This window comes from Protopterus annectens, chromosome 16.part0, assembly GCF_019279795.1.
Source record: "Protopterus annectens isolate FY-2018-M chromosome 16.part0, PAN1.0, whole genome shotgun sequence".
NCBI lineage: Eukaryota > Metazoa > Chordata > Ceratodontiformes > Protopteridae > Protopterus > Protopterus annectens.
Genome location: NC_056750.1, coordinates 284,262,926 through 284,289,703, shown reverse-complemented (window position 1 = coordinate 284,289,703; position 26,778 = coordinate 284,262,926). Strand labels below are relative to the sequence as shown.

The 26,778-nt window shown below is 41.3% G+C and overlaps 1 protein-coding gene across 2 annotated transcripts in view; it reads left to right on the top strand.

The window, feature by feature from the left end:
- OXA1L (OXA1L mitochondrial inner membrane protein) overlaps positions 1 to 26,778 on the top strand; it is a 634,732-nt gene that overhangs the window by 353,355 nt on the left and 254,599 nt on the right. For both annotated transcript variants that reach the window (XM_044058379.1, XM_044058378.1), the window contains one exon: positions 4,536 to 4,698. In XM_044058379.1, the coding sequence (XP_043914314.1) occupies positions 4,536 to 4,698 (163 nt within the window). The remainder of the gene's footprint in view (positions 1 to 4,535; positions 4,699 to 26,778) is intronic.

Genomic DNA, 26,778 nt, shown 5'->3' with positions numbered 1-26,778 from the left:
TCTGTCATTAGGAGACTTGTATGGCTGAAGGAGCAACCTCTCCCTGATTATGTCAAGTGTAAACATATTGATATATCGCTGGATAAGGACCGCTTGTTTGGAGTAAAAGCAGAAGAGGTGCTTAAAAAGATGGAAGACAAAGCAAACTCTATGCAAACCATAAAAGATTTCTTTCAGGTTCAACCTCCCAGGTTCAGCAGGAACTTTCCCTCTTAAACATTGATCCTTCCCTGCACCTAGCAGACAGGGCCAAGGTAAGCCTTGCAGAGACAGACCATCCAGGCCCCTATCCCAGAGCCAGCAGAGAAGCAAACAGTGGACCTCTTCCGCCCCAAAGACCGGGCATTCTAAGCCACCCTTCTATAGCAAAAACTCGCAATGACTCCCCCTCCCACCTCTGCCTTCACTCACCAAAATCTAGGAGGAAGGCTGTCCCTCTTTAAAGAAAATTGGCTTTCTGTAACAAAGGACCAATGGATCTTAAAGATAATTTTTCAGGGATGCAAATTCTCCTTCAGCAAACTCCCAATTCCAAGAGGGTACCCAGACTTACCTCCAAATCAGTGGGCAGAGGCATTGAAACAGGTCCAAACTCTCGTATTCCAGGGGGTAGCAAACCCTGTCCCCTCAGAACAAACAGGGAAAGGCTTTTATTCCAGACTATTCCTTGTTCCCAGAAAAGAGGGCACTTGGCGCCCCATCCTGGATCTATCCATTCTGAACACCTACCGGGTGGTCCCCAGTTTCAAAATGCTAATTTTGCAGCAGCTGCTGACAAAAAATGCCTGGCTAGTGACCCTAGACCTAAAAGATGCCTACCTCCACATCCCCATAAGGGAATCCTGCAGGAAATTCCTGCGCTTCAGAGCAGGATCACAACACTTTCAGTTCTCTGCGCTGCTTATCTACTGCACCCAGAGTATTCACCAAATGCTTAGCCCCGGCCATAGCATTTTGCAGACGGAGAAATATAGAGATTTACCCTTACCTGGATGACTGCCTCACCTTCTCTTTGTCAAATCCCTCCTAACTTCTCTAGGGTTCACCATTAATGAGAAGAAATCAGAGGACTCTCCCACCAGGGAGATCATTTTCTTGGAAGCTCTGCTAGACACAGCATCCCAAATGGGCTTCCTATTCCCAGAAAAGCAGAGCTTCCTGCCTCTCTCCTCTACCCAACTGGCTTCCAGACTTCACCTCACTGCGAGGAAGTTCCTGCAAGCCCTGGGGTACATGGCACTGTGCATCCTTCTAATCCCTGTGGCCAGGCTTCACATGAGGAAACTTCAGTGGTATCTAAAGAACCTTTGGTGTCAGCACTCTGTCTCTAGAGACCTCTCTCCTCTGATCCCATGTATAAGGGCCGAGTTTCTCTGGTGGGCAGAGGCCTGTGCCAGGAACAAGGGTCATCCCTTCATCCTCCACCCTACCAGCCAGACAATCACCACTGATGCCTCAGACATTGCTTGGGGCGCTCACCTAGCAGGCAGGTGCACCCAAGGTCTTTGAGATGCCATGCACCTTCCCTTACACATCAATCAGAAAGAAATGATGGCAGTACAAAAGGCTATGACATCCTTCAAACCCCATCTCAGGCTAGGGGTTCTCTTTATAAAAACAGACAACACCACAGTAATGTGGTATCTCAACAAACAGGGGGGACCCAGTCTTACCCTCTTTGCAGGCTAGCCATGAACCTTTGGCTGACAGCCACCTCCATGGGTCTACACCAGGTTTCCCAATACCTACCAGGGGTCCACAACATCCTGGCAGACCACCTAAGCAGAAACTTACTGGAACCCCACGAATGGCAGCTCCACAGGGAAATCTTTCTGCAAATCACTCAGGGGTGGGAGATTCCAGAGGGGCATCTCTTTGCTTCGCACCTCAACCACCAGCTGCAAAAGTTCTGTACCAGGGAGTATCACCCACTACCGTAGAAGGTGGATGCCTTGACCTTCCCCTGGAACTCCCTCTTTGTGTACGTGTTCCCTCCTCTGCCTCTTATTCCCAAGGTACTGATCAAAATAAGGGAGGAGAGACCAAGGGCCATCCTCATTGCTCCAGATGGCCCAGACAGCATTGGAACCCCTTACTGAGCAGCCTGACTTTACACCTGCACCCAAGCAGCTTCCCCTGATCTCAGACCTCTTGACCCAGGTGGGGGAGGGGGGGGGGTACTGCATCCAGACTTGCAGACTCTCAATCTTTCAGCATAACTTATATTTTAAAGGCTAACAAGGGGTCCCTGTAAAGCAAGCAGGTCCTAGACATTATCACAGAGGCCAGAAGGCCCAGCACCAGAAAATCTTATGCAGGGAAATGGGAAATGTTCTGCTCCTGGATCCAATCCAGAGGGGCCAGTACCTCACATCTTTCCATCCCTCTTATCTTGGATTACCTAGTTGAGTTACTCAAAAGTGGCGCCTCCTTCTCTTCTGTTAAAATCCATGCCTCACCCATTTCAGCCCATTATGATTCAGACCTACACCTCTTCTGTCATCCTTTGATTAAACAATTCCTCAGATGGGCTTCTAATATCAGACCTCCCAGAAGACCTCCCACACCAGCCTGGGACTTGAATTATGTTTTAGAAAAACTAACCTTACCTTCTTTCGAACCTGCTGCTTCAAAAGAATTGAAATACCTCTCCTGGAAGACTGCCTTCCTACTAGCTGTCACCTCAGCCAGAAGGGTTTCAGAACTTCAGGCAGTCATGGCTGTTGAGCCCTTCATCATTTTCCATGCAGACAGGGTCTCCCTGAGGACCAACCCCTCCTTTATGCCCAAGGTGGTATCTGATGTGACCCTAAACCAGGCCATACACCTGTCCACCTTCTTTCCCAACCCTCAAAACAAGGGGGAAAGAATTCTGCACTCGCTAGATGTGCACAGACAACTCCGATACTATCTGGACCATACTAAACCCTTTAGAAAAACAGACCAGCTGCTTGTCAGCTTTGCCCCAGGGGCAGAGTGAAAGCCCATTTCCAACCAAACCATTTCCAAATGGATATTACACTGTATCCATTTCTGGTACAGACTACATGGGAACCCCCCCTAAGTCTTTTCATACCCATTCCACTAGGGAAGCCTCCACTTCCACAGGCTTCCTCATAGGAGTCCCCACCAGGGACATCTTGGAAGCTGCCACCTGGACCTCTGTCCATATCTTTACGAAGCATTAGCACCTACCTCTTTTTTTCCTAATTCTAGGGCAGGGTTTGCCTCTGCAGTTCTGCAGGGTTTTCTGACCCATGCCTAGGGCTCTAACCTATCCTTCCATCCCTCTCTTCAGCTTTGGGAATCTTCCCACAGGTGATTACTGCAACAGTGATACACGAAGAACATAGTACAGTTGTGTACACTTATCATAAATGTAGATGTTTGAGTGTATTCACTGTTGCAGTCCTGGTTTCTCTCCCTCCATCCCCCTTATATCCTCTTTCCTTATTGCGACATAAGCTTTCTACAGTGGCCTGTAGCCACCAGGTCCACTTTACCTTATTTCCTTCTGCTTCTGACTGATTAGGGCAAGAAAAACTGATGTAATTACGTTGGCTGCCTTGCTTTATAGCAATGACGACCTGACATCAGACTACAGGCAACTGCAGCTGATGCAAAAAAACATTGACTCTGGGATTCGGGCCGGCCGAGGGCTACCACAGCAGGGATAACCCACAGGTGATGACTGAAACAGTGAATACACTCAAACATCTATATTTATGGTAAGTGTACACAACTGTACTTTTTCTTTTATGTCCTTGTTCCAGCAATATGAAATAAGTCTTTCACTTATAGGTATTGAGTCCCATAAATGCTGTAATTGAACTTATTTGTACATTATATTTGATGCCTATTTTAGAATAGGACACTGAGCTTGTCTGTTATCATAATTTCTATTATTTGGTTTTGCATTGAGGCTTATGTGGGTTGTCCTCTACTGCTTCTTGATTCAGAGGAAAACCAGTTATACTGATCCGTGCTCCTTTTCTAGCAGATTCCACAGTAGTACAGCCCCTTTTTATTACTGACAGCTAAGGAAGCTGTTTTTTGATCAGTAGAAAGTGTACAATAGATTTGCGGTGGTGGTGCTGCTGTAGCTTTGTCGCCTCACAGTAAGACGCTGTCCGGTTCGACTCTCAGCTAGAGCGTCTTCTGCGTGGAGACATGCGTGAATGGGCGTACCTTCGTTGAAGGTTGTGCGTCAGGGCTGGCAACTCGGCACATAAAAATCAACTGCCAATCATTAGCAGACCGGAGTTCCGCTGTGGCGACCCCTAACCGGGAAAAGCCGAAAGACACAACAAGAAAGTGTACAATAGCTTTAGTATTGAACTGTGTGAAGTGGATAATCCTCGGTGTGTTGTGGACAGATAGGTTAAACAGTAAACAGGCATTTCTTTGACTCCAGTAGCAGAGCAAAATGACCTGTTTTGGAAGTGGGAGAAGCAGAGGACATGAGCATTTTGCCAAATTAATGTAAATACTCTTTTTTTTTTTTTTTTTTTTTTTTTTTTTCATTTCATTTCTAGGCAGTCTTCACCTACTGGATGACATCTAATGTCTTCTCTTTGGCCCAAGTGGCTTTCCTAAACATTCCTGCTGTCCGAGAAAAACTGAAGATTCCAGAAAGAGTCCAGCATGACCCCTCAGTGTTGCCCAAGAGTGAAGGTTTCATCAAAAGTATGAAAACAGGTACAGAACACCATCTACTTTTGAACTGGAAGAATTACAGTATATAAATTGACATGCATTCATGATACAGAAGCTGTTGGAGGATCTTTGCTTTGGCTGCACAGCCTCGTACTGCAGTATTGATTAGGAGACCTACGTGTAGGTAGGTCTGCTGCTTGCTATGTAGATCACTCTAAAGTAGAAGTGTCAGTGGCAACATTTATTATCAAAGTGTTGGGGACTGGAAGCATTACAAAAAGCACCTACTATTTGGCAGCATTTCCTGAATCCCTGTGCTTGACAGTAGATGGAAATTGTGATAAAATAGATTAACAACAAAAGTAAGCACTTTATACAGAAGTTAAAGTGGAAGTTCTGCAAAATTAGGCTCACATAGTGCCACAGGGAGTCTTTAGGATAAAAAATCTTCAAGCACCAGTTATGTAAGCATAACTCCAAAAGAGAAGACACCAGTCTTGGTAAAGCTTTAGAGATGTCAGTACATTAAATAAAAACTTGAAACACAATGACAGTTAAGGCCTTTCATCCCTAGACACATTGGAACTTTATCAGAACCATTTCATTAACTGAATTAACAGCTTATGTAATAAAATACAAATAAAACGTGACACATCCATATGCATGCTTAAAGGAACATACCAAATAGAAGTATTAAGATATCAGGATATTGCTCATTCGCATTAAAAGTCCAACTTATAATATACAGTCAGATATAAATAATTAACATATGTAAAAAATGTTAAAATATATAACCATTTGATAAAATTTTGCAGCTCTAAACCTCAATATTGGGGCAGTAGAAGTATGTTCATTAAGTCCAGGAATTGTGATAGCATTTAGCCATATCAGTTCTCTTTTCTCTAATTCTCTCTCTCAAACACCTCCCAATTGTTTTTTGGAACCGTTTCAAATATGCCAAAGAGAAATTTAGTAAAAGGGGGCAACTGATGGTGTGCCTGCACAGGGAATTAGTAATATTTTCTTAGAAATAGCATATACGTGCTTGTAGATTCTTCTGCGCAGTTGTCTTTCAGTCTTCCCTATATGTATAGTAGTTATAAAAAGTGTATACACCCCTGTTAAAATGCCAGTTTTCTGTGATATAAACAAAATGAGACCAGAATAAATCATTTCAAAACTTTTCTCACCTTTAATGTGACCTATAACCTGTACAATTCAATTGAAAAACAAGTCTGTTGGGGGGAAAAATATAAAAAAATAAACGTACAATAAGCTGGTTGCATAAGTGTGCTCACCCTTAAACTAATACTTTGTCGAAACACCTTTTGATTTAATTACAGCATTCAGTGTTCTTGGGTAGGAGTCTGTCATCATGGCACATCTTGACTTGGCAATATTTGCCCACTCTTCTTTGCAAAAGTGCTCCAAATCTGTCAGATTGCGAGAGCATCTCTTGTGCACAGACCTCTTCAGGTCACCCCACAGATTTTCTGTTGGATTTTGGTCTGACCTCTGGCTGGGCCATTCCAAAACTTTAATTTTCTTCTGGTGAAGCCATTGTTTTGTTGATTTGGATATATGCTTGGGGTCATTGTTGTGTTGAAAGATGAAATTCCTCTTCAGCTTTCTAGCAGACACCTGAAGGTTTTGGACCAAAGGTGACTGGTATGTGGAACTGTTCATAATTACTTCCACCTTGACTAAAGCCCCAGTTCCAGCTGAAGAAAAGCAACCCCAAAGCATGATATTGCCACCACCATACTTCACCATGGGATGGTGTTCTTTTGGTGATGTGAAGTGTTTTTGCCCCAAACATATGTTTTGGAATTGTGGCCAAAAAGTTCAACCTTGGTCTCGTCAGACCATAACACATTTTCCCACATGCTTTTGGGAGACTTGATGTATTGTTTTGTAACTTTTAGCCAGGCCTGGATGTTTTTCTGTGTAAGAAAATGCTTATATCTTGTAACCCTACCCCGTAGACCAGACATATGGAGAATATGGAAGTCTGTTGGCACATGTACACAACCAGTACTTGCCAGAAATTTCTGCAGCTCCAGTGTTGCTGTAGGTCTCTTGGCAGCATCCCTGGCCAGTTTTCATCTTGTCTTTTCATCAGTTTTGGAGGGACACCCAGTTCTTTGCAAAATCACTGTTGTCCCATATTTCCTCTACTTTTTGATGACTGTTTTCACTGTGTTCCACGGTATACCCAGTGCTGTCTGATTTTTTTTGTACCCTTCTCCTGACTGATAACTTTCAACAAGAACTCTCAGAACTTAAAAAGTTTGATGGAAAATGGAGGGAAGTTGAATGATTTAAACAGAGGAAGGGTACCTATAAGTGTGGGGATTACTCACAATGTAGCTATATAGCCATTAGAGAAGGATTATTTTTAGCCAGTAGAAATAGATGGTTAAACAGTAGGGGATTTTTTAGTTGTGATTCTAGTGGTTTAATATATCTTGTGGTCTGTGATGAGTGTCAGTCCTTCTATGTGGGAAAGACTGAAAGAAAATTACAAATGATATGTGAACATTATTATGATGTACAGACCAAAAAAGAAATGAATGCGTTTAAACATTCTCAGGAATGTTCTAAAGCAAGGTATACATTTTTTGTTTTGGAGGGTGTTAAAAGAGAAGTGGGGGGCTTTGAGAAGAAAGAATTGAGTATAGAGAATTGTGGTGGCAGATAACATTACAAGCCACCAACACCCCCTGGCCTAAATGAAAACATCAGTTGCACCCTTACTAAAAATGCAAGCTGCCAAATTATAAATGATATTAAATATATATATTTAGTTCAACAGACATCTTTTTATACAATTTATTTTATTGAAGTTCACACTTGCATAAATTGTTTTTAAAGTGTCAAGTGGAAAATCTTTTAGTTTAGCCACAAGAGGGAGCCAATACATAGTTTTGCATTTGGTTCATGTTCACCAGTTTATCGTTTTAGAACATTTTTAGAAATGTTATCCTTGTCTATATATTTAGATTACTCGATGGTGATTAGTCTCCATTTCATTATATTTAAGGTTCTATTTTAGTCATTTTAGTTATTTTATTTTACAAGTATATTTGTTCCTCAAGTCTAGCTGCTGTCTTTTTTAATTGTTTTGTAATTAGTATCAGGAAATAGGGGCTTGTATAAAATAGAATTGTATTTCCAGTCTTGCATCTGAAGAAGTCTGACATTTAGACGAAAACAGTTTGTAATACAGTGTACGAGTTTGAGTGTGTTGTGCTTTTGTTATGTACATGGCTGCATTAAATTTTCGGATTTTACTCTAGTGCTGGCTAGGTCCTTCCCTGGGTACTTTTTACTTTAGTTCTCTGTCACTGTTGCTATTCTACTTTGCCATTAACCCATTAAGCTGTTTATTTAACAGCTTAGGCCATGGCTACACTTTGGCTCCTGGAAAACAACAAAGTGTAGACTTCTCATCTTCTCTTTGCTGATGATTTAAAACTGAATAGCTCCCCAGATGAGGAACTGAAACCACAACTGCAAGTTGTCAAAACTTTTTCAGATGATCTAAGAATGTCATTTGATCTTGTTAAATGTGCAAAAGCAACCTTTAAAACAGGAAGACTGCAACACCAGGAAAACATTAGTTTGGGACAAGAATGCGATATAAAAGAACTTGAGCAAGAAGTGTATAAATATTTGGGAATTGATGAAGGATCAGCACTAAAACAAACAATGCGAATAAAACTTAGTAAGGAGTACTTCAGAATACTTAAATTAATCCTGAAAACAGCACTGACATCTAGGAACAAAAGCCAAACTATAAACCAATTTGCTCTTCCTGTCCTAACTTACAGTTTTGGAGTGATTGACTGGCCCCAAAACGTGTTTGATGGATTAGACAGGAAAACAAGAAGGATGCTTCATGCTCACTAAATGATTTATAAAAATCAGTGCATACCAAGATAATATATTCCCTGTTCCAAAGGAGGGATGAGCCTCCTTGAAATTGATTATGTATAGATCTGCAATAGGGGGACTCCACACACATCTGCTGACCTCACAAGACCCAAACATAGTGAGAGTTTTGAAACATGAGGAGAATAATCTAAAATGACTTCTCTGCTTAATCTAGCAGAAGCATATCGGCGTCAAGCAGGAATGGAAATCAAGCCAGAAGTGGATACAAATCAGGCAGCAACTGAATGTGCTAAAAAACAAAAGAAAGAATATAAGGTGAAGGACCAGATGAGAAGGCAAGAAATGGGGAAAATGCATAAATATAGTTGCAAGTATAGAAAACTTCTGAAAGAACCTCATATTGATCAGGAATGAATGCAGGAATAGTTGAGGTGAGGAGAATTTAAACCAAGAGATGAAAGGTTAATATTGGTGGCTCAAGGTAGTGGGCTGCATACACGTTGGTTTACAAAGTCTGTTGAACATGTGGGAGAAACAGACAAATGTAGGTTTTGTAAAACTGAGTTGGAAACAGTTGCACATCTCATTGCTGGTTTACAAATGGCAGAAGGATTGTATACTCAAAGGCATACTTATGTGGCAAGACTGTTGCACTGGGGATTGTGCAAACATTTTGGTATTGAAGTGGCTGAAAAACACTGGAAACAAGCCACAAAGCATCATAGAAAATGAAGACGTCTACATCACATGGGATCATCCATTACCAACAGTCCAAAAGATAGATGCTAGAAAACCGGGTGTAGTGGTCCAAGAAAAGAAGACAAAAGTAGCATTGATTAAAGTCACCACACCCAGTGACTACAGTGTCTTGCATAGAGAGAGAGAGAGACAAAATCATAAAATATCAGGATTTGCAGGCAGAAGTGAGAGCAATGTGGAAGAAAGATACCCAGACAGTTCCAATAATAGTAGGAGCAACTGGTCTTATAAAAAACAATCTACAATCGTATTTAGATATGCTACTAATCATTACTGGGCACATTGTGGTTGCTGCGAAGAGCACTTTTGGCTGACATCAAAGATTGAAACAATACTAATTTCATGAACTTTAATTGTACTTTGACTTAGGAATGGGGTCCATGCCCGTTATGGTATTAGAAACCCAAAAGATTTGTAGAAATTAGAGAGTATGCCACCAGCAATGAGTGGAAAGCATAAGAAGGCCATCAGCAAAATACAGTGACTAAGAATGAGAAAGTAAATGAAAATATGCACCCTGTATCATTCCATCATGTGGATGGTAATGCAGCATTCCATTTCTGAAGTATCTATGGATAAAAGGGCTGTGTCCTAAATATTTGTTTAAATGGTCTGAGGTCTAAATTTTAAGATTGTCCTGCTTCCATAACTTCAGCCATACTTTTTTTTTCTTTCCACAAACTAGTTTGACATTCCTGTATAGCTGTAAATGGTGTCTTTATTGTTTATGTGGAAGAGTTATGAATAATTTTGTTAATGAGGCTTTTGTTTCCTTTCCGCATGCATATTTCCATTTGTTGTGCTTTAAGGGAAAAGATACATCTGTAGTATATCCCAGATGTTTTTTATAAATGGATAGATTTTCATTGTGTGTTATCAGTCCTTTACTGACCTTTAGACTGACAGGACAAGGCAGAAATATAGGTGAACATATAGCATTTCTGCATTTGGATATTTAATCATTCATGTATTCACACACTAATTAGTTTTACAGTACCCACTTTATCCTCCTCAGCATTACAGGGGAACCAGGTAACCAGGGAAAAGGGAAGGAATCAGTTTTAGATGGGTTACCAGGCCATCTGTCTCTTGAAGCACGCGCGCGCGCACACACACACACACACACAATATATATATATATATATATATATATGTGTGTGTGTGTGTGTGTGTGTGTGTGTGTGTGTGTGTATATATATATATATATATATATATATGTGTGTGTGTGTATATATCTATATCTGTCTGTATATACACACACACACACACACACACACACACACACACACACACACTGTATGCACATCTACAGGTGATCTAGAGGTTCCCTCATCATAATGTATTTGGGATGCAGGTGGAATCTGTCTGCTATGGCAAAAAAAAAAAAACAAATGTGTGAATACTGGAAGAGCAAACGGATTCTACACAGAAGGCACCCTGCAAAAACGGTAAACCAAGAGTTGAGAGGAGAGAAAGCTGTAGTACTATATACCATGTTTAACACATGTGAACAGTGCACGAGTTGCATGCAGTGAAGCTGGTCTGAACAATCCTAGGAGCCTGACGTGACCAGCTCATGGGAGCTTACCATTAGGAGACAAATGTGCACTACCAGACAGTGCCCAAAGTGGCACTGTGGAGATATTGCCATGTACACCACTACAGATGTCCAAAACTGATGCATATGGGACTCCATAACTCGATGGTGGTAATAATGTCACATGACAAATTGCAGACACTATGAAACGTTATCCAGTAAGTTGTTTCAGGAGTGAAAGGGGAGGTGGAAAAGTGAGACATGGCAGACTGACTGGGTGTAGCAATGGCAGAAATACAGTCATGGGCAAGGTACTGAATGAAGGCAGTCATCCAGGTCCAGAGTATATGATGGCACCCATGATGGTACTGGAGCATCCACTGTCAACCCAGTGAGTAACATCATGCCACCAGTGAGAATTCCTTATGGTTAGATGAGCTGTACAATTGAACAGCCTGTACTGACAAGTTATGTGACACACAGATCAAAGTAAAGCTGTATACAATAGTTGAGAGTTAGCACCAATGCAAACATGGGCAGTTAACGTGTTCACAGCAGTAAAATCAATATTTACCCAGATGTCAGATGGTCTTGATCGGCAGCTCTGGTAAGTTAAGCAGTTGTCCTCTATTTCAACAGCTATTGAAAAACAGAAAACAAAAAGAAACTTGCCCATGAACCACAAGTCTTGACTATAGCTTACATACAGTGCAATGGAACAGTATTTGCCCCTTCCTGATTTCTTATTTTTATGCATGTTTGTCACATTTAAATGTTTCAGATCATCAAACAAATGTAGATTTTAGAAAAAGATAACCTTAGTAAACACAAAATGCAGTTTTTAAGTGATGATTTTATGTGTTAAGGAAGAAAATTATCCAAACTTGCATGGCCCTATGTGAAAAAGTAATTACCCCCTAAACCTAATAACTGGTTGTGCCACCCTTAACAGCAACAACTGCAATCAAGCATTTGCAATAACTGTCAATGAGTCTTTCACATCGCTGTTGAGGAATTTTGGCCCACTCTTCTTTTCAGAATTGTTTTAATTCAGCCATATTGGAGGGTTTCCGAGCAAGAACCGCCTTTTTAAGGTCATGCCACAGCATCTCAATTGGATTCAAGTCTGGACTTGACTAGGCCACTCCAAAACCTTCATTTTGTTTTTTAAGGCATTCAGAGGTGGACTTGCTGATGTGTTTTGGATCATTGTCCTGCTGCAGAACCCAAGTGCGCTTCTGCTTGAGGTCATGAACTGATGGCCGGACATTCTCCTTCAGGATTTTTTGGTAGAGAGCAGAATTCATGGTTCCATCAATCACAGCAAGTCGTCCAGGTCCAGAAGCAGCAAAGCAGCCCCAGACCATCACACTACCACCACCATATTTGACTGTTGGCATGATGATCTTTTTCTGAAACGCTGTGTTACTTTTACGTCAGATGTAACGGGACGCACACCTCCCAAGAAGTTAAATTTTTGTTTCGTCAGTCTATGGAATATTTTCCCAAAAGTCTTGGGGATCATCAAGATGTTTTTTTGGCAAAAGTGAGATGAGCCTTTATGTTCTTTTTGGTCAGCAGTGGTTTTCGGCTTGGAACTATGCATGCCATTTTTGCCCAGTCTTTTTCTTATGGTTGAGTCATGAACACTGACCTTAACTGAGGCAAGTGAGGCCTGCAGTTCTCTAAATGTCGTTCTGTTTTTTTTTTTGTGACCTCTTGGATGAGTCGTCGCTGTGCTTTTGTGGTAATTTTTGTAGGCCGGCCACTCCTGGGAAGATTCACCACTGTTCCATGTTTTCTCCATTTGTGGATGATGGCTCTCACTGTGGTTCGCTGGAGTCCCAAAGCTTTAGAAATGGCTTTGCAACCTTTTCCAGACTGATAGATGTCAATTACTTTGTTTCTCATCTGTTCTGGAATTTCTTTAGATCGCGTCATGATATCTTCCTTTTTGGGATCTTTTGGCCTACTTCACTTTGTCTGACAGGTTCAATTTAAGTGATCTCTTGATTTAACAGGTCTGGCAGTAATCAGGCCTGGGTGAGGCTAGAGAAATTGAACTCAGCTTTCCCAAAAATGTGATTAACCACCGTTACTTCATGATTTAACAAGGGGGACAATTACTTTTTCACATAGGACCATGTAGGTTTGGATAGTTTTTTTCCTTAAGTAAAATCATCACTTAAAAACTGCATTTTGTGTTTACTTGGGTTATCTTTGTCTAATATTTAAATTTGTTTGATGATCTGAAACATTTAAGTGTGACAAACATGCAAAGAAATAAGAAATCAGGAAGGGGGCAAATACTTTTTCATTCCACTTTATGTACAATTAAGTACCAGTCACTAATATCTACTTTATAACTCTGTCTCCAAGATCCTCTTCCCATTGGCTAAGGAGGTCACTGTATCAATGTCAGCATGTTCGTCAGAGTGGATGATGCCCATGGTGTCACTCACTACCTTGTTGAGGCAAAGTCAGGCATCCCCTTTGCACTAGGGCCCTCCTTGGAGTCCTGTAACAAATACTCCTGATGGTCCTGTGCAGGAAGTATAAAAATATTTTAATTCCCTTTCTGCAGCACTTGGGAATCCTTCCCTGCTCAGCTGCTTTGGAAGCCATAGCCTCTTCACAGGGCAGTATCCAGAGGAAAGTGGTAGATTCGTGTCTGTGCACATTGCTGCTGTCACCTTCATTCTTGTTATCTGATAGTGGTGCCATTCCTTAGGCCATGACAGTGGAAGTTCACAGACTACATTATTCTCACACTGGGTCTCATAGCACCTGTCTCTCTCACACACAACCACATCTGCAGGGGCTGTATCCCCTGGAACTCCTCCTGAACAATTATCCATTACTGCTGGACACCTACCCCCGTAAGGAAGCACTATCTCCTCTCAATACATTATACCCAGCTCCCTTCAATTTCTTGGTCATACTTCATGCTTTCTTCCTCATCATTAGCTCACTCCTACAGACACAGTGCCAGTTGCTGGTTCCTGAAACTGCGCCCCTCCCCACCTTTATATATGGTGACAGGTGTAACTTGCCCTCACTGTTGTGTTATATATATGGGTGAAGTCTGATTGACAGCATGGCCAGTCAGTGCATTGTGGTGCATAGCCTGGGTGCAGTATTGCATGCATCAGTTTGTCTTTGTTGCTTCTAATCTGGCTCATAGTTGTGGTCTAAACACTGCCTCTTTTACCTTCTCCACTTTTGGCTCTAGTCTGTTTGGTCTTCAGATAGTTATCTGCTCTGGTTCTCTGTATAGGTTCATAGGTGTGTACGAGGCCAATGGCCCTGGTGCCTTTACAAGCCTAGCCCATAGAAGTGCCCTGGCATCATGCCGCCGTTAGATCCTGGTGCCTCTATCAAGTAAGACCCACTGGAGTGATCCCCGGAGTGAACTTTCTATTTCCCATCCACTCATCAAGATTTCTCTTGAAAAGGGCTAGTGAGGTGCTCTGCTTGACATGTATGGGAGTCTATTCCAGAACATGGGCAGTCTCTGAGTTATGAACTTGTCTCTCAAGCATGTTGTGTTGATTGCAGTAATGAGGTTGAATTCCCTGGAGCCTGTGCTGCAGGTGTTTAGCGAGGTACATGCCAGATGGGGCATTATACTTGATGAGTGGTCTAATGACAAAGAGTAGTGGGAGAGATGATGACCTCTTTCTTCCTGGATGCAAAACCCTTGGCAATGAGATGTGCCACATAGAAGGGCTTTCTGACCACAGTGCCAATGTAGTAGTCTAAGGAGAGGTTGCTGTCAACCTGTGTCCCCAGATCTCTTCTAACATCTTCAGTGTTCATTGGGCTACCATCAAGGTGGTAATTAGTGGGAAATGAGTTTTCCCCAAAGGCAATTAAGCTTAAGGCCATGTTTTCGACACCAGTCGTTGGTCTCAGTAAGGCCTTTCTGTAGGATGTCTACATCACTTGGGGAGTTAATAATGGCTCCCAGCTTGCAATCGTCGGTGAACTTGGTCAGCCAGAGTCCCCTCCATTTTGGCCTGGACTTTTGACAAGTAGATGCCAAACAGGAGAGAACCCAGGACTGATCCCTGTGAGACTCCACTTGCGACTGGTCGGCAGTCTGACTTGGAGTCTGCTACTTTCACACTGTGGATTCTATCTATGAACCAATTTGCAACCCACTTAGTGATATAGATGGGGGTTGATGCCTAGTTTGGTGAGTATCAATAGTTCCTGAGTGGGGAATGGTATCAAAGGCCTTGGCCAGATCGAGGTAGGCTTTATGATCTGCCTTGCCCTCATCCACAGCTCTGGTGACTGACTCAGAGAAGTCAATCAGGTTGATTAGGCATGATCTACCCTTCACAAAACCAAATTGCAAGGGATCCAAAGTATGGAGATTTCCTATATCCTTGTTAATTAGGTCCATGATGATGCACTCCATAGCGTTACATATCAAACTCGTCAGGCTAATGGGGCAATAATTCCCAGGGTCTGTAGTCGCTCCCCCTTTATGGAGAGGGATGACTGTAGCAGTGCGCCATTCTGCAGGGACAAAGCCTGAGGAGAGGCTGTGATTGAACAGAGCACACAGGTGTGGTGCCAGTTCACTTTGTAGTTCATGTAGAACACAGCCAGGGATATTGTTGGGTCCCATGAAAGCTGTATTCTTGGCCTTGGACAATGCAGCTTTAACCTGTACTGCTTGAGTGCCTGGCATTCTTCCGGTATTGTGATTGGTCCTTTGGGGGGGGGGGGTAATGTTGGCACTATCTGTTAGCTCACTATAGGAGGTACCTTTGTGCAGTAACTCAGCAAATCTGGGTATTGCTGTGGAGATTCTTGATGCAACTGTAGAAGACTTTGTGGTTGTTTTTAGTGTCTGCCGCAATTCTGCCTTCATAGCTGCCACTGTGTTTTTCTTTTTAACACCTTTATTGAAGTATCACTTAAGACTCAGGCCGACATACATCAACAGAAAACTGAACAAATCATATTAACATTTTTCCATTTACATGCGTTATACATCACATATCTTTTCTTTGTAATTATCATCAGTCCAACATTGCATAAATTGTAAAATTCCTGCCTTCCCTTAAACCTCACTCCCACTCCTCCTTAAAATTTGCTCCTTCCCTTTTCTAAATATCCCTTGTCCAGTTCTTTTGTAGTATTCAGTACTTCAAATACAGCTGGTTCAAATTTTGATTTCCATTTTCTAGTAATTTTTTGGCAGCCAACATAATTAAACCTTGTAAGCCCTTGCTATGTGTAGGTAATTCAGATCCTGTGCCTCATCTCAAAAAAATAAGTCGCATCCTTAGTTACAGCCATTTGCTCACCCAATATTTATGACATATTTCTTTGCAAGGAATTTTTAACATCTGCTAACTCTTTACATTACCAAAACACGTTTCCAGTTACGTCTTTCTTGCCCATCACACCTCCAACATTTGCTGTCCACTTGAGGAAAACTTTGAATTGTACTTGGGATATAAAAGCCCTCCTACCCAAAACTATTCAAACACTTCCAAGCAGAGACATACTAATGTGGGGACTGTCCACCCCAGGTGTAAACAATAAGGGGGTGCGGCCTTAGCTTTTAAAAGCTTTTTGTGTTTTAAAGTAAACCAGAGCAGGATCCTTTAAGGGCATTCTTCATTAAGAACACCCTCTGCATCTTTGCATCCCTGCGTGCGTCAATGTATGCACCTGTTAATTACATTTTTCCATGTTTCATGCATGGAATTTAAACACAAGACATTCTTTTTGCTGCCTGGAAGATCGGTGTGTGTATAAGTGTAAAATTCCCTAGTTAGGGATGGCAGGTTAGTTAATTTTCTCAGGCATAAACCTTGTACCTTGGTTCCAGGTTCGGTGCATTTTCAAGGAATTGTGAACTTCAAGGGAAGAGAAGTTTACTGATGCTTATTCTAAGTGCGTTTTCAGTGTGCAACACTTTTGTTTCGCAAATGGTCCTAGCAAAACAGGTAGCATACTTGCTTTTGATGATGAAGGTTGTGGGTTCTACTCCCACAGGCCGTAGATGGATTGCTGATACTGTGTTGTACTTTAAAGGGGGGGTCAGGGTGCTGGAGTCCTGAGTGTGTCATCCTTTGGATGAGATGCCTAGTCATTGTAAATCCATTTTCCTCTCAACTGTCCAGATTTTCACAAAATGTCCAGATTTTTGGCTTCTGTTGTTTGGTCTGTACCTCATAAAATTTGTAGTTCTGGCAAATCACTGAGGATTGAAGTCAATGAATAGTGACATCCATTTGAATTTTAGACTTCATATCCTTCAGAAAATACATGGTAATGCAAAATCTTTAATTTTAGCAAATGTCTAAGTTTATAAGAGCAATAATTAACGTGTCCCTATTTTTGGTCCTTTGTCCCCCCCATCATTTTTGGCTTTGCTGAGATTTCTTGTGCCAAGAGGTTGAGTGAGATATGTTTGCCATCCATGCCCTATTGGAATATTACTAGCTTACAAATTATTTTTATGTAACAAAGGCAATTTATTCTTCAAGGGCAGCAAGCACAAAAAATTATAGATTAAACACTGAAAATATTATTTTCAAACAGCAACCTCTTCATTAGTTACAGATCTCTTTAATGTGGAATTAAGATGACTTTTACTTCTACAGAGATTGTACATATTGATTGATATTGATTGATTTTTATGATAGAAGTTTCAGTGGCCTTTTATGGTTGAAATGTTCTGAAGTTCCTATAATCACGGCTGCTCAGGTAAAAAACACACTCTCCAAAGCCAAGAACACAGCATCCATGGGACCTGACAATATCCCAGGCTGCGTTCTACATGAACTACAGAATGAACTGGCACCCTACCTAAGCACCATGTTCAATCGTAGCCTCACCTCAGGCTTTGTACCCACTGAATGGCGCACCGCGACAGTTATCCCACTCCACAAAGGGGGAGCCACGACGGACCCCGGGAACTACCGCCCCATTAGCCTGATGAGTCTGGTCTGCAAGGCCATGGAATGTATCATCATGGAACTCATAAACAAAGACATTGGTAATCTCCAAACTCTGGACCCTACTCAGTTTGGATTTGTAAAAGGCAGATCATGTCTCCTAAACCTGATTGACTTCTTTGAAGCAGTCACCAAAGCCATAGATGAGGGTAAAATGGTTCACACAGCTTATCTAGATCTCGCCAAGGCATTCAACACCATCCCCCACTCTGGAATTATAGATAAGCTCACTAAACTAGGTATAAATCCCTATGTCACAAGATGGGTTGCTAACTGGCTCACGGACAGAACCCACACTGTGAAAATAGCGGATTCCAAATCTGACATCAGACCAGTGACAAGTGGAGTACCACAGGGTTCAGTGCTGGGTCCTCTCCTGTTTGGTATCTACTTCTCTGAAGTGCAGGCCAACACAGAAGGTCTTTGGCTAACAAAGTTTGCAGATGACTGCAAACTAGGAGCCATGATCGAAACTCCTAACGATGTGGACAAACTACAAAAGGGCCTCACTGAGACAGATACCTGGTGTCAAAGCCATGGCCTGAAGCTCAGTGCCAAAAAGTGTATTGTCATCCCCTTTGGTAAAAGCTCTATACCCATGAACTACCACATAGCTGGTAGTCTACTTAATGCCGAAAATGTGATGAGACCTTGGGACACAGGTGGACAGTAGTCTCTCCTTTGAAAATCACATTGCCACAGTGGTCAGGAAATCCTTCTACATGACTCATCTCATCACAAAAGGATTCTCATCCAGAAAAAAAGAGGTCATTGTTCCTCTCTACTCATCACTCATTAGACCCATTATAGAGTACAACGCCCCTTTTGGTATGTACCTCACAAGACGTCTACAACAACTGGAAAGACCACAGAAATACCTCACAAAGAGGATTACTGGCCTCAAACAGATGCCCTATGCAGACCGTCTCAAAAAGCTACAGCTTTACTCCATCGTATATCGCCAACTCAGGGGCAATCTCTGCCTAACATACAAAGCTATGTCAAACCCAGAGCTGTTGGACATGCTCCACTTAAAGAAATCCCAATCCCTCCAAGCTACATGCTCTAGGGACCTTAACCTTGTCACCACAATAAACAGAACATGCTGGAGAGATAGATTCCTGTCCCAGAGACTTCCCATACTCTGGAACAGACTACCTATCTATGTCAAACAGAGCTCCTCATTAGCACTCTTCAAGAAAAATCTTGATGATTGGATGGGAAATGGGAAATTCACCCCAGGGATCACTTTTGTGGCTCTGCTCGACAGGGGCGCACAGGAAAATAATTTTCTTGGGTGGCAAAAGCCAGGGTACATTTTTTGGCTAGGCTTGTATGGGTCATAGGGCCAATAGCCTAGTACCTACCTATGAACCTATGAAGTGGGCAGTGTTGTCGTTATTGTGCCATATGTTTTGTTTCACTGCTTATTGGAAATATGTTCAAAACTATAAATTTAAAACACATTCTAACAAGTGATGTATTATACAAGAAATATAATTTAATACAATCAGGAAGGGGAGTCAAAGAACACATGCTTGTATGCATGGTGCTGAAAGTGTGTGCAAGGGGCCTATGGTTTGAAAACAGCCCAAAGGTAAACTTTATCTGGCATTAGCTAGATGCATTTTCTTTGAATGTGGGTTACAATACCATTACAATGAATGTGAGTTTCAAGGTCAGGGAAGTTTTTTGATTTGATGTTGTCCTTCTCATTCTTACTCACTTATGGGTTCAGATCCCTTCCTTGGATCTGATTTGGTCACATTTACCAGACTTCAGATCCAACTTTCCCATAATGCCCTACTCCATCCCTATTGCCTCAGATCTCATTTGACACCTTTGTGAACAGATACAGCTACCACGCGAGTGAATTCAGCTGAGTTATTTCTCTGTGAGTTAAATGACTTTTTTCTCTAGTTTGCCTAGAAAACCATTGTTTCTATCCTTCTCCTCTCTCAACCCTTTTCACTGTTTGTCCTTCTTTACCGCCATTATGTCAAACAAACCTACAGGGTGTAAAAAATGCACCTCTTGTAGGCAAAAGATCCTAAACTCAGATGCCCACAAGGAATGGGTTTATTTCCTGGAGGCTGAGCTCTTGGACATGGCATGTGGAATCTGTGCAACCTTTAATCCTAGGAACCTGTCGGACAGAAGAAACAAACTTATTTTATTATATTAAGGGGTGTTTTCCCTTCTTCAACTCCAGGGGCTCAAAACCCCCTTCAACTCGAGCAGGTCTGCACCTCACTGTAAACATTCTCTTTCGAAATCCCCTAGGTCTTTGTCAGAGCCGCCAATCATGACCAGGAGACTCTCGGATCTGTCCTCCCTAGATCCGAAGATGTCTTGTCATTCAGATCCAAAGCCTTTGGCTCCATCTGTAATCACAGTTAGTCCACCAGCACCCCCCCCCCTCCCTAAACCCAAATCGTCGGATCCGAAGCTGGGTACTTCCTTTAGAAGTACAATGCCTGAATATGTTTTGAAACTATTATCACCCACTTTGCCTGCTCACCTTCTCCAAATACCTAAGAAGCCTTCCAGGCCCCCTATCTACCACTTTCTGTAGATCCTCCAGAAGCTTGTTGGAAGCAGACGTGATAGGATGATGTGAGAGTTTCTCAGAGCTCAGATCCAGATGGGGGTCTTACAAGCCCTGTTTGATCCGTGAGCATGCCCATCACATCTAAGACTTATTTCTCCTTCGATCCATCCAGTGGTTTTGGAGCCTCAGGAGTCAAGATCCCCAAGAAGCTTGGCATCATATCAAAGGAAAGTTTCCTCCTCCGCTCCAGTTGTTTCCCTGACTGGTTCTACTTTGATACCCTCTGATCAGAACAGGTTTCTGAGGTGAAGCGTCTGTGTCGGATCTGACGGGATAGATTCGGCTCCAGTTTTGTCAGATCCATCCCTTCCCCTCAGAGCATCTGCCCTAGACAGAACTGAAAACCACAGATGAAGAATCCACTTAAAACACCAGTTTATTGTACCTCTAGCACTTCGGCAACCGCCTTCAAGGAGTATACTAAAATACAAATCCTATCTACTGATGTATTCTGATTATGTAATCTGATGTATTTATAGAGTAGATAGGATTTGTATTTTAGCTTCTTGTTTTACTTATTGGTAATATTAACAATATGAGAACACAACATTAGGTTTGTATATTGTATGGTCCATCAAGAATAATTTTTATTCTTGAGTAGTATTTTGATGTTGTTTGGTGGCTTCCTTTAAGAGGTTTTATCTTAGTGCGTTTTTTATATATATTATTGTTTTAAATTAAATAGCAACAGGTTGCAGTCAATTAAATTGAACAATGTTGATTAGGAAGTATTTATAAACGAACCACTGGGGTTTGTTCATTGTTCTGAAGAAGTCCGTTATGCAAGGACGAAACCTGGGTTAACAGAGTTTATCGTGATTCATTTTTGTGTGTTTTTCTGCCAATAAATACTTTTTGGACATCCATTTCATCAGTATTTTACTTCTAAAGTTACCCTACCTAGATGGATTACAGACTGTATCTCATGGATTTACTCTCAAAAAGGTGACATTACCAAAACTTCCAAGAGCTTGTTCATCTAGATCCATGGCTACTTCATCTGCTTTTTGGTCAGTAACATCTATTGATAACATTTGTGCAGCAGCTGTGTGGTCCAAGTCTCTCACCTTTGCTTCACATTACAAATTGGACATCATATCTAGGAATAGAGCCTCCTTTGGTTTGGCAGTACTCCAGAATATCCTTCCATGAGGTCCAACGAAGGTTAGCATAGCTAGGGACTCTGTCCCGTAAGTGAGGAAGAATGGAAAGGGCAACATCAGATTTATAAGTTGTGTAGTCACATTTCATTCTTTCTCAACTTCCTTCCCATCCATCCCCCATCCATTTTTCTTCTGGAAAGACTTACTGGACTGCGTTTGGAACCTACAGTTCCAGGTTTTGAGCCCTGTCTTTTCTGTGTGGCTATATCTTTTTCTCTTCAGCTTTGGGAACTAGAGCAGCAAGCTAGATCTGAAGCAGTAGGGATGGAGTAGGGCATTATGGGTAGAGGAAGGAGCTCGAGAGTTGGATTTGAAGTCTGGCAAATGTAATCAAGTGAGATCCGAGGATCGGATCCTGACCCATAAGTAAGGAAGAATGAAAATGGCTGTATATGGTGAGTACATAACTTGTAATTAATGCTAAGTCAGTTTTTCATCATGAGACTTTATAGTTTTGTTTATCAAATGTCTATCGGTGTTTGTGCTATAAAATGTGAAATAAAAGTTTTAAATTAAATCCAAATATCAGTACTCATTCCAAATATCTGTAATCATTGTGGAAGTAAAGAATAAAATAGTATGCACACTGAGAGGTTTGAAAATGTTTATGGTACCTGTGGAGAAACAGGCAAGTAATGGGACACTTGAGTGACTGCGGTCGGGGAGGTGTGCATGTGCGTTGGGTCCGATCCACTCCCTGTCTAGGGCCCTATTTGACCATGATCTGGCTCTGAAGTAAACGCCTTGTTTCTTCCTTGTGCATGTGTCTGTGTGTCCATTCTTGAAAACATGGTACAGGATTGGAGGAAAAGTGGAAGGAACTACAGACAAGACTGGAGAGAACCACTGCTATATTTAAAATTAGCAGCAGCCTTCTGGTTCTACAGAAGTACAGTGCAGTAGAAGAATTTTTTTCTTTCATTTAACTGAACCTGGCAAACTGGATTAATTACAGCAAGTGAATCAACCAAGGCATTATGGACTACTGGACTTTAAATATTTTAAAGTTTGTTTATTGTGCGTTTGTTTAAGTACTTTGAAATTGGGTATTTCTTTTTTTTTTTTTTTCCTTCATTATATTCTTCCTTATATTCTTCTGCCCCCCCTTTTTGTTTTGGTGGGGTGGAGAGTAGTTAGCTGGGCTGTGGACTAAAGTAGCTCACTGTTTCACTTGCTCAGTTTAAATTCTGCAAGTGAATATTTATGTTAATACATTGGAATATTTTTATCCTTTTTCAAGGGGAGGTTTGGCCATCTTTGCTATGGATGAATGTAATCTGACACAAAAAAGAGCCAGCACAAATCAGTATGGAAAATATATATTGACTAAAACATAGTGTATTAAAAAGTACACATATAGAATCCTATTCAGAGTCATTCATTCAGGCCTGGTGGAAATAACGCACCAAGCTTTACTATCCACTTCTTTTCTTTTAAATTAAGTATCTCATGCAGTCCTGCCTTGTCCTGTGTTCTATATATTATACAATCAATAATTGTGAATCTAAATATGCCAGTTTTATGTTTGCAAATATGTTTATACAATCCACTGAATTGTTTGCAGTTCCTGATATCACTCATATGTTCACTTATCCATAATCTGAGTGGCCTGGATGTTTGTCCAACATAAAATGCTGGGCATGTACAACTTGCCAAATATATCACCTAGTTGGTACTACAGTTAGCAAAAAAAGTAATATCAAAAACTCGAGGTGTATTTTGGCTAGTAAAACTACTGATTTTCTAAACCTTTGAACAGTTGGAACAATGGCAACATGGATTGCAGCCCATCATTTTTCCCCAGTCATAGTTCTCTGACTAAGAAACCTCTCCTGATTCTGGCAGCTTTGTCCTTTTCACTTGGTGTAAAGTCCACATTTAAGGTACATCTGTGTGAAAAAAATCTGAATATTTATGCTTTTCTGAAGTGGGTGGATGTAACTTTGCCCTTTTCATATTATTTTAAAGGCTGGCTAGTGTGCATTTGTGTGAAATAAATTTACTTTTTTTGGGTGGGGAGTGGCTAGCTGTGCTGTTGGAACTTATCCTTTTCATTTGCTCAGCTTAAAGTCTGGTATTAAGGGCTGGTCAGTGCGCAATTGTGCAAAATAAATTGGAATATTTTTTTTTCCTTTGGGGGGTGGCTAGCTGTATTATTGATGAAATAGCTGGTGCTCAGTTTAAACTCTAGCATTTTCAGCGGGTGTGCATTTGTGTGAAATAAATTGGAATCTTGCATGAAACACATTTGAAACGGTCCTCAGTTTTACAGAATGTTGTATTTGCCTAATATGTTTGGTCTGCAAGTTACTCTCATACTCTTTGCCTGTAGTCTGCTTTTACATGACTAATGTGCATTTGCATGAAAAATGCTTTAATCTTTACTCTCTCTGTCTGGATGCTGAATTTGTAAAACCAAGTTGAAGCTGTTCCTGATTTTACAGAATGTCCCTAAGATTGCTTCAACTTGGTCTGTTCTTAATAGAATTTGGGGTCAACTGTCCACATGTTACTAAATCCCAAACTACTGGGTCATCTCTTTGTGGTGTGTTATCAGTGTCATACACAACCTTACAAAGGAGATAATCCATTTTTGACATTTAGCTTTAGTCCATAATTCTGACATTAGTTTTTTGGGACAAGCCTTCCAATAGGGGGGGCTGGGTCTTTTGGTGATTTGATCACTGCTCCTATCTTGCTCCTTGCTGGCCGTTAATTTGTTTCATTTCCTGATTATTACTAAAAACAATTGTCATAAAGGTGGAGATGTTAGAAAAAATTTCCACTTGGGAAGATGAGGAGATGTTAAAAAAATTCTGCTGTGAGGGTCAAATATGCCCGGTACACCACTGGTTCCAAGCAAAGATCCTAAATCTTTTGGACTTTGTGACATACTTGGGAGACGGACATATGCCCTGCCATTGTTCTCTTGCATATTGCACTTCCAGCGGTAGTGGTGCTGCGGTAGCGTTGTCGCCTCATAGCAAGACGTTGTCCCGTTTGATTCTCAGCTAGAGCATCTTCTGTGTGGAGGCATGCGTGGATGGGCATGCCTTCGTTAAGGTCTTTGGAGCGAGTAACCCATGTACCATTTGACTTGCAGACATGTAGCATTTCCAGTAAAGCAGGGTCAGATATTACCTTGTATGCAAGACAGAGATTGCCTCTGAGTAGTCTGTACAAAACAGAATAAAGCGACAGTGAATTCAGACGGTCCACATAGGACAGATGATGAAGACCTTGAATTTTTCTTGTCAGGAACCTTTGTGGTTTTTCTATTTGCTGCAGGTGCCTGGAAAGGTGGATGCAAAAGGGGCATTGTACTCAATTATTGTCCTGATGAGGGAAGAGTACAGGGAGGTTATAACTTCATTTTTCTGGAGGCAATGCTCTTACTTATGAGGTGAGCAGTATAGAATGTTCTTTTTGCCACTGTGGAGACATGGTGATCAAAGGTAAGATTGCTGTCAACCTCTGTGTCCAGGTCTCTCACCACTGAGTACGTACTTAGGGTGTTGCTATTGATGTGGTAGTTAGCAGGAACATCGCTCTTACCAAAAGGGATGATAATATATTTTTTTGCATTGAGTTTAAGGCTATGACTTTGGCATCAATCATTTGTTTGTGTAAGACCATCTTGTAGAATGTTGACTTCATTTGGAGATTCTACGACTGCTCCCAGTTTGCAGTCGGATTATCAGTTATCTTGCAATATTTTGCATGTCCTACTAATTATCCCTTTTTAACAACAGCTTATTTTGTAGATTTGACTAAAAACCCCACTAGAGCAGGTCTTTCACAAAGGATTCCCATGTCCCGTTCTTTTTGCCTATACTCTTATCAATCCCAGGTAGAGAAGGCAGTCTTTAGAGTGCTGTTCAAATGTTTCTTGGCCTTATCCATTACCTTTTAATCTGTAGTTATTTGCTCCCAGTACCTTAGTTCCTTTGCCAGTTTTCTCCAGTAAATTCTAGTCCCCTTCTTGCCTATTTTCTGTACTCCTGCTTGCAGTCATCCCTACTGGAAAAATCTGCTTTCTTCATTCTCTTGTTGGTTTAGTTTTTGAAGTACTTTCTGCTACGTTATGAATATAATGTCCTATATGGTTGTTTTTATTCTCCTTTAGGATCTGCATCCAAAGTCCCACCCCCCCCTGCTTCATTATCATCCCTTTCCATTTTGAATTTTAACTTTCTAATTGTGTTGTGTATATGAACCTTAACTGAGTAGTTCTAAAATGTCCTTTCAAATCAGGTAATCGTAAACCACCTTGTTCTATCGGAAGGATCAACTTTTCCCACTAAATGTGTCCTCTTCCCCTCCTTGATAACTTCCTTCAACTCTTTATTATTGTCTGCAAATTCTCCGCTGGTTGATAAAAAATACACTTGACCCATACAAAAAATTGAAGGGACTGAAAACATTCTCACTGCTTGTATCTTACTATCCGTATCCATATACGAGAGCTTCCATTTTCTCAGTTTTTGTATTGTCTTATGTCTAGTCTCTTCCCACATATTCTTAATTGCCTTAACAGAAGCCTTTTTAATCTATACGCCTAAATACTTCCTCTTATTGTGTTCCCATAAATATAGGTATTGCTGAACCAATTTGTGTATGAATACATAATTTACAACTATAGCCTTTGTTTTATCTTCATTAGTTTCACATCCTGAAAAGACTTGAAACTGTCTCAAAATATTTCACAACAGTGGGATGTCATTTTAGTTTCATAGCTATGTACTAAGTGAATGACCCCCAGGGATTTTAAAGCCAAGCCGAGCAACCTAACCCCTGGTAATGTGCATTTTAATTGGCTTGAGGGTATGTTTGTTAGGAGAGTGCTAAAAAGTTATGGGGGGTTTTGTTAGTTAGGGAATGTTTGCTGTCAGCGTCTGTCTATAAAGAGCTTTGGATGCCTGCCCAGGAATGAGTATATGCTTGCCCATCTAGTGTTATTTAAGGAATGTTAACTGTTAGCCTCTGTCTATAAGAGACTTGAGGGGCTGCCCAGGGATGAATTTGGGAATTCCCGTCTAATGGTCAACGTTACGTTTGAGTAGGGTTAGGGAAGGACTCTGCTTCACATGGATGTGGAGCCTGTTCCAGAGCATGGGGATCTTTTGAGTTCCATATCTGTTTAGCCAGCATGTTCTATTTATGTTGCAG